This window comes from Sus scrofa, chromosome 1, assembly GCF_054392235.1.
Source record: "Sus scrofa isolate SSC_HxYL_T2T_F1_AM1 chromosome 1, Sscrofa_HxYL_maternal_Yorkshire_Landrace_v2.0, whole genome shotgun sequence".
NCBI lineage: Eukaryota > Metazoa > Chordata > Mammalia > Artiodactyla > Suidae > Sus > Sus scrofa.
This window is the reverse complement of record NC_139383.1, coordinates 275,475,435-275,484,676: the sequence shown is the minus strand read 5'-3', so window position 1 is coordinate 275,484,676 and position 9,242 is coordinate 275,475,435. Positions and strand designations below refer to the sequence as shown.

The following is a 9,242-nucleotide window of genomic DNA, read 5'->3' as shown; positions in this document are numbered from 1 at the left end:
GCCAATGTCATAAATGTCACTTCTTTAATAGTTCATCATTTCTCCATTGTTATGAAATAAATATTACATATTGAGGTCTATACACATCTAGATCTATATACATACATAAATACAGGTACATAAAATTCTTTATGTTGATCCATTGATTTATTTTTCTCTGTGTGCACAATTACCTTATTGTTTTCCACTATTATGTGCTTTGATTTGCAATTAGAAAAGTCATCTCTCATTAGTCCAGTATTTTCAAAATGATTTCGCCTTTCTTTGGCCTTTTATTCATGTTAATGACTTTGAGAAGGACCACTTAAGGCCCATTAAATTCCCTTGGCATGTTATTTTAGATGATGTGAATTTGATTAAATTGAGAATTGACTTTTTGTCCAAATTTGTTGAGCTATAATTGACATGTAACACTGTGTAAATTTAAGGTGTCCAATGTGATGATTTGACACACATTAACTGCAAAATGATTGCCACAGTAGAGTTAGTTAACACCTCCATCACCTCACACCATTATCTCTGTGGAAGTGTTTGTGGTGAGAACATCTAGGATCTACTCTCTTATAAAGAGTGGTGGTCACCAGGGATGGGAATTTGGGGAACTGGGAAAATGCTGTTTAAGAGTACAAAAGTGAAAACATTAGATCAGTAAGTGCTGGAGATCACTTATTATGATTATAGACAAACAACGCTAAATTTGATATGCACGTCAAAAGTAGCTAAGAGACAAGACCCTACTTACTCCCACTGCAAAGAAAGAACTGGTTATTACCTGAGGTGACAGAGGCATTAACTAATGTGCTGCTGGTAATTATAGGGCAATACAAATATGTATCAAGTCAATGTGTTGTTCACTTTAATTTACACAATGTTAAATGTCAATCACATCTCATAAAAATGTATTTTATTTTTATTTTTTATTTTTTGTTTTTGTCTTTGTGTCTTTTCTAGGGCCACATCTGCTGTATATGGAGGTTCCCAGTCTAGGGGTCTAACTGGAGCTACAGCAGCTTTCCTATGCCAGAGCCACAGCAATGCGGGATCTGAGCTGTGTCTGTGACCTACACCACAGCTCATGGCAACACGGGAATCATGGCAACCCACTGAGCAAGGCCAGGGATCGAAGCTGCAACCTTATGACTCCTAGTCAGATTCATTAAACACTAAGCTACAATGGGAACTTCCCAAAATTCATTTTAAATGGATATGTGAATAATCTACTCTTTTATTAAAATCCAAGTATATAATATAGTGTTGTTAACTGTAGTCACCATGCACCATTATGGATCCCTAGAACTTGCACATCTTATTAATTGGAAGTTTGTACCTTTGACTCAGACTGACATCTCCCCATTTCCTCCAACCTTCAGCCCCTGGCCATGACCATTCTACTGTCTGTTTCCAGGAATTTGTCTTTTTTAGATTCAGTCATGAGAAAGAAGGAAAGCCTACCATGTATGACAACATGAATGGACCTTAAGAGCACTGTGCTAAGTTAAATAAGTCAGACAGAGGAATACAAATGCTGCATGATATCATGTACCTGTGGAGAAAAAGAACAGACATTTGAAATACTGAATCTTCCATTTTTGGAGTATAGTATTTCCACTTATTCTGATCATCATTTCTATTCTGTTATAGTCCTGTAACAGAAGTTATTCTCACCTATTTGTCCCTCCTTCTCAGGTTGATTCCTAATTCTATTTTAGACTTTCATCCCATTGCCAATTGAAACATTTTATATATGTTTCTAATACATGCAAAGTATCAATAATTGTATACTTACCTTGTATCTGACAGCAGTGAAATCTTCATAGGTTTGTAAAGATTTCACATGTTTCTCTTGGATTTTTCTAGATGGAAAATCCAATCACATTTAAAGGGTCAGTTTCATTTTATCTGATATCTATGTCTCCTTTTCATTCATTTTGTTTCTCCAATGGCTTAGACTACCATCTGAGCAATGTGACCCAATAGCAGTAACTGAAGCCATCTATATGCCTCCTCTTTCCATGGCATTGGTGGGGATGGGACTCTTATATTCAAAGGGTTATAATCCCATATTATTGGAATATTCAGAATGAAACATTCAAAGTTCTTAACCAGGGAAAATATGTATTTAAAGGAATAAACTCATACCATAGGCTATTCCCTGGAGGACAGTAGACCCTTGAAAAACATGGGGATAAGAAACACGAAACCTTCTGGCAGTCAAAAATTCCCACTTAAATTCACAGTCAGCCCTCCAAATCTACTATTTCTACATTCACAGATTCAACCAACTCAGAGATGAAGTAGTACTATACTATATATGTATTGAAAAAATCTGCCTATCAGTATATCTGCACGTTTCATTCCTGTGTTGTTCAGTGGTTAATTCCGTTCCTATTTTGAGTGGTATTCCTCAACCAAACACTTAGGCTTCAAGTGTCCAGATCACTGTTTACCAAATAGAAATGCTTAAATAAATATCAAGCAGGTTTTACTCTGAAGCCATAAGAAGGTCTCATGTGAACTCCCTTGGACCAAAGAGAATTGATTACATCCAATATTACTTATGTCCCATGCCCAGGACCACATGAACCATCACCTCTGGATGTATGAGTAGGAGAGGATCATGGTGAGAGGACCTCATTCATGGAGACCCACTGTATAAAAGCATCCTGATTCAAGGTGTGACTCAGCAGCCCCTTCCCCAAAACAAGACAGGAGCGAAAAGGAACAGGGGGGCAGGGTATCAGTCAAGAAGTAACCTCAGAAGAATCTTTAGAAAGAGTATTGAGAAAAACTCAGAAAAATTAGGCAACTGAGAAGTTCCTAACAACATCTGGGAAAATTTTATTTTCTCATGTAGGGAGCATCTTGGAATTGTTGAAATTTCCCCTTGTTGGATTTTACCCCCTGATCTCTGTACTTTCCTGAAATAATATCCTAACAATGAGCAATGGGCTTCTTTTTTTATAGGCTGGAAGGGAGAGAAAAAGTCAGGTCAAACTGCCCTTCACACCTCTCCCAGAGTTCCTCCAAAGGCTCTCCAGGAAGTCAATGACATGGAGACAAAGAACTACAGCAGCAGCATGTCAGACTTTATCCTTCTGGGCCTCTCTTCCAACCCTCATCTTCAAAAACCCCTCTTTGCTGTCTTCCTCATCATGTACCTGGTCACCCTGGTGGGCAATGTACTCATCATCCTGGCCATCCACTCTGACGCCCGGCTCCACACCCCTATGTACTTTTTCCTCAGCAATCTGTCCTTCATGGACATCTGCTTCACCACAGTCATTGTGCCCAAGATGCTGGTGAACTTACACTCAGAGACAAAGTCCATCTCCTATGTGGGCTGCCTGGTCCAGATGTACTTCTTCATGGCCTTTGGGAACACTGACAGCTACCTGCTGGCCTCTATGGCTATAGACAGGCTGGTGGCCATCTGCAACCCCCTCCATTATGACATGGCTATGAGCCCACGGCTCTGCCTCCTCTTGCTGCTAGGTTCCTGCACCATCTCTCACCTGCACTCCGTGCTGGGTGTGCTACTTGTGTCCCACATGTCCTTCTGTGCCTCCCACATCATCAAGCACTTCTTTTGTGATACCCAGCCTGTGTTTAAGCTGTCCTGCTCTGACACCACCTCCAGCCAGATGGTGGTCATGACTGAGACCCTGGCTGTCATTGCAACCCCTTTCCTCTGCATTCTCTTCTCCTACCTGAGAATCATCATCACAGTGCTCAGAGTCCCCTCTGTAGCTGGAAAGTGGAAGGCCTTCTCCACCTGTGGCTCCCACCTCTCTGTGGTGGTTCTGTTCTATGGAAGTATCATCTATGTCTATTTTAGACCTCTGTCCATGTACTCAGCGGTGAAGGACCGGGTGGCCACAGTTATGTACACCATAGTGACACCCATGTTGAACCCTTTCATCTACAGCCTGAGGAACAAAGATATGAAGAGGGGTTTCAGGAAACTAAAGGACAGAATTCACTCATAGGAAGAACATGACAGAATGTCACAATTGGGAGGTGACCTAAGAGGTGATCAGGTTATCTTCCTTCCTATGCATTTTCACCTGGAATCCAAAGAGGCGATAAGAGTTGGTGTTGAACTCCAGTGATAGCACTGACCTTGAAGCAGGATCATTTGGTTTCCACAGTGACCTTGACTGGATATATGATCAGTCCCAGGCTAATTACTTCTAGGAATACAGATTTCAGAAGAAAAGTTTATGTCACCCAAATAGTGGGGAAAAAAATATCTCCAAACAACTCTTCCATAAATTTGACAATGGTCAGTACTCTAGGATCTAGAAAATTCTATTCATTTTTATAAGATGTTACATGGGCCCCATAGAGTATAGGGAAAGACTTCTTGTAGAGTCCTTAAAGATGAATTGAATTTGTACAGATGAAAGTTAAAAGGACATGGAAGTAGAGTGTTTCAAATGTGGAAACCATCCAAGCAAGTAAAAGCAATTAACATTGGAATGTGTGTGAGAGACAGTGAAAAGCCCTGTGGGGCTTCTTCAATTTGAGGTCAGGGAGAATAGGTTGTGGCAGGTGGGAACATAAGAATCTATAAAACAGATTTACTTCCCCCAACACCAAAGTGTCATCACAGTGTGAATTCACAGGACTCAACACCTTTACCCTTCCTTCTTAATTCTTTTCTCCACGTGGCCAGAATCCTCACTGAAATGTCCATCATGTCCTGGATAAGCAACTTGCCACAGTAAAGATCAGTGGGCAGAAACTGAAGTTGAGTACAAGTCTTTTGGCCTTAAAGATAAAATGAGAGAGAAGTCCCCAGTGGGGCCCAGGGGAAATGAATCTGACTAGGACACATGAGGATGTGAATTTGATCAATGGTCTCGCTCAGTGGGTTATAGGATCTGACATTGCCATGAGCTGTGGCGTGGGCCACAGATGCTGCTTACATCGCTGCTTACATCCTGCATTGCTGTGGCTGTGGTGTTGTCTGGCAGCTGTGGCTTCACTTCAATCCCTAGCCTGGGAACTTCCATTTGCCATGGCTATGGCCCTAAAAAGCAAAAAAGAAAAAAGAAAAAAGAAAAACGGCTTAATAAGAAGTGTTTAACAACCTAATGGAACAGGGATGCCTGATGCCCAACATCAACGTCCTTGCCATTGCTCTCACTATGGCCACCTCCAAATTTCAAGAAGCCATAAGCATCCAGGAAACACACTTCTTTTGTAAAAGCCTATTTATTGGCACATACACCCCTGGCTTTCACCACTATCTCCCACCAATCACTCAGTTTTGGGGAGGCTGGCCTGGAAGATCTCTAGAATTCCACTTCCTCTATTTATGTGCTAGTTTTTTCATGCTAAGCCAAGTACATAAAACACATTAGATTATAAACAATACATAGAATATATTAAATTAATAAATTCATTAATGATAGCTCCCATAATTTATAAAGTTCATTAAGTCCAGGAAACCAAAGATTTTTTTTAGTTCAAACCTCCCTCTGCCATTAGTACCAGACTTCTCTTTCTTAAGAACACATAGATGTTAAGAAATCGAGATCCTTTACTTCAGATCTTATAGATATCCCAAAAAGTTCAATATAAAGAGAAGTATTTAATTAGTGACTGTGCAATAACACATTTGAGTGAAGATTAGCCATAAACGTCTCAGTTAGAACTTGACTGTTGTCTTTTTCAGACTATGAAGCAATTCCCGTAGGATGTCCTGCTGCCATCCAGGAGTGAGCTCATTGGGGCAGGTAGTGTTTGGAGACTTTCATAAAAGGTTTTCTATCCAAACAAAGCAGCCTGGAAATTGACCTTGGAGGTTGCTAAAAAGAATTGGTAAGAAGAAGTCCCATTTGAAAGCAGATATAATCAGAGGAAAGGTCCAAGCAGACCTTCAGGACACCTTGCCGGGTTAGGCAAATTGCTTCTGTATGGCCCTTGGGAGACCAGGAAAGTTCTTCACAGTCCTTCTTACACCATATAGACACCTGGGAGGCTGGCTAACACCAACAGTGGAATAATACTGCTGTAATCACATCCTTGGATGAGAATATTGTGAAGGGAAATGGATTGGGGTCCTTCTGCTGTAGGCTCACATATGTGCAAATGTTGACAATTTTTTGTAATATTGAACTAAGAAAAATCTAGTTCTTTGAACCTACTTTACCTGTTGGTCAGAGTGAATGACATGAAGGAGGCTTCTATGAAACCTGAGGAGGGCCTAGGGAAGTGGTCTGAGTATTCCTGACACTGAAGAGGCTGATAGAAGAGATATTAACCAAGAAGACTGAAAAGATGTAGTCATATAAGCCAAAAGTAGAAGAAGTTTCAAGAGGCAGCAGCTATTAATCCACATCAAAATGTGGTGAAAGTTTAAGCAAAATAAGCCTGAAGATTTTCCATCAGCTTTAATGACAAGGAGGCCATTGGTAATGAGATTTTAAGTCATGAGATTTAATGACAAAGTGACATTGGTAATGAGGTTTCAAGGGAGGAATGTAAAAGGAACCAGACTGTAGTGGGTTAGGGAATCATTTGTGATTCTGTACATTAACAATGAACAATCTGAAAAGTAGAAATAGAACTACCATTTGATCCAGCAATCCCACTCCTGGGCATCTTTCCAGAGAAAACCATGACTTAAAAAGACATATGTACTCCAATTTTCATTGTGACACTATTTGCAATAGACAAGACATGGAAACAACCTAAATGTCCATCAACAGAGGAGGAAATAAAGAAGATGTGGTACATATACACAATGGAATATTACTCAGACATTAAAAGGAATGAAATACCAACATTTTTAGCAACATAGATGAACCTAGATATTATCATGCTAAGTCAATCAGACAATGAGACACCAACATCAAATTCTTTCACTGACATGGGGAATCTGAAAAAGGGACACAATGAACTTTGCAGAACAGATACTGACTCATAGACATTGAAAAACTTATGATTTCCAAAGGAGAGAGTTTGGGGGGTGGGGGGATGTGCTGGTGTTGTGGGATGGAAATCATATAATATTGGATTGTGACGATCATTGTACAACTATAATTGTAATAAATTCATTGAGTAATTAAAAAAGCCCACAATCCTATCAGTAGCATCCAAAGAATAAATAACTTAGGAATAAACTTAATGAAGGAGATGAAAGACTTATCTATTGAAAACAAAAATATTGAATAAAGAAATTAAAGAAGACCCAAATACATGGAAAGAGTTCATGAATAGGAAGATTATCCATTATTAAAATGTACCTAATATACAAAGTCATCCACAGATTCAATGCAATGTCTAGAAAATCCTTGAATCCCAAATGTCTTTTTCAAATAAGTAGACAAATCCTAAAATTCATATAGAATTATTAAGGACCCAAAGTGTCAAAAACCATCTTGAGAATAAAAAACAAAACTGGAGGCTTCAAACCTCATATTTTGGAAATATATTACAAAGCCACAGTAATCAAAAGAGTATGGTATTGGCATAAAGACCAATGGAACAAGAGAGAGAACCCAGAAATAAAACCAAAAATACACCATTAACTAATTTTCTTTCTTTCACTTTTTTTTTTTCGCTTTTTAGGGCTGCACCTGTGGCACATTTCCCTGGGTAGGAGTCAAATCAGAGCTACAGCTGCCAGCCTACACCGCAGACAGCAACACCAGATCCCAGATGAGTCTGTGACTTACGCTATAGCTCACAGCAACACCAGATCCTTAACCCACTGAGCAAGGCCAGGAATCAAACCCACACCCTCATGGATACTAGTTGGGTTTGTTAGCACTGAGCAATTATGGGAACTATGCCATTAACTAATTTTCAAAGGCATTAAGAACTACAATTAAGCATCCAGCATTGTCACTGATGTGGCTCTGATTACTGCTAAGGCACAGGTTTGATCCCTGGCCCAGGAACATCTACAGCTAAAGTCAAAAAAAAAAGGAAAAGCAAAAAGAATATACAATGAAGATAGTAGAGTCTCTTCAACAAATGGTGTTGGGACAAATGGATATCCATGTGCAAAAGAATTAATTTGGACCATTTTCGTAAACCATTTACAAAACTCATTTTGAAATTGAAAAAGATTTACATATTTGATCTAAAAATATAAAACTCTTGGTAGAAAATTTCCTTGACATTGGTCCTGGCAATAATTTCTTGAATATGAAACCAAAAGCACAGATAGCAAAATCAAAAACAGACAAGTTGAAACACCTCAAACTAAAAAAAAAAATTTCTACAAATCAAATGAAACAACAGAGTGAAAAAGGCTTTAGGGAATAGGAGAAACTATTTGCAACAAAAGCATATGTGATATGATGTTAATCTACAAAATATAAGGAACTCCTACAACTCAATAGCAAAAAAAATGCCCAAATAATCTGATTTTTTAAATGGGCAGAGGACTTGAATAGACATTTCTCTGAAGAAGACATAAAAATGGCCAATGAGAATATGAAAAGATGCTAAATGTTGGTAATCAATAAGGAAAAAGCAAATAAGATAAACATAACACTTCACACCTGTTAGAATGGTCATTATCAATAAACAAAGCAAAACAAAACAAAATAACAAGCACTGATGAGGATGGGGAGAAACTGAAACCCTTGTACACTCTTGATAGGATTGCAAAATGATACAGCCACTATAGAAAACAGGATGGAGTTTCCTCAAAGTATTAAAAACAGAACTACCATATTAATCCAACAGTCCAACTTCTGGGTATTAGTCCAAAAAGAACTTAAATCAGAATCTCAAGAATATATTTGCAATCCCATGTCAATGCAGCATTTTTCACAATGTCCAACAGTGGCAGAAAAGCTAATTATCCATTAATGAATGGAGAAAGAAGATATGGTTTATACCTATAATGAAATACTACTCAGCCATTAAAAAAACAAGGAGGTTTGCAATATATGACCCCATGGTAAACATGGAAGATGTCATGCTAAGTGAAATAAGCTAGTGACAGAAGGACAAATATTGCATGACTCCATTAATGTGAATTAGCTGAAACAGGCACATTCATAGTAACAGAAAGAAGAATGGTTGCCCCTAGGGGCGGGGAGGAGAGGCAATGGGGAATTGCTGTTCAGTTGGTAAAGAGTTTGTCATATAACATGAAAAAAAGTTCTAGACACTTGCTGTACAATAATTGTGCTTATTGTTAATACTGTACCATGCAAAGCTGAAACATATAGAGATTTATAGGAAGAAGGAAGAAAACTTTAGGCTTGTAGTGTCAG

General features: G+C 38.7%; 1 protein-coding gene across 1 annotated transcript; it reads left to right on the top strand.

The window, feature by feature from the left end:
* The first annotated feature begins 905 nt into the window (after positions 1-905).
* LOC110258967 (olfactory receptor 1L4-like) lies at positions 906-5,152 on the top strand. The gene has a single exon (XM_085012649.1). It carries the CDS (start codon positions 3,051-3,053, stop codon positions 3,984-3,986), a length of 936 nt encoding a protein of 311 aa, XP_084868775.1. The 5' UTR covers positions 906-3,050; the 3' UTR covers positions 3,987-5,152.
* The last annotated feature ends 4,090 nt before the right edge of the window (positions 5,153-9,242 follow it).

Coding starts and splice junctions, on each gene's coding strand:
- LOC110258967 (XM_085012649.1), top strand. CDS start 3,051: ATGGAGACAAAGAACTACAGCAGCAGCATGTCAGACTTTATCCTTCTG.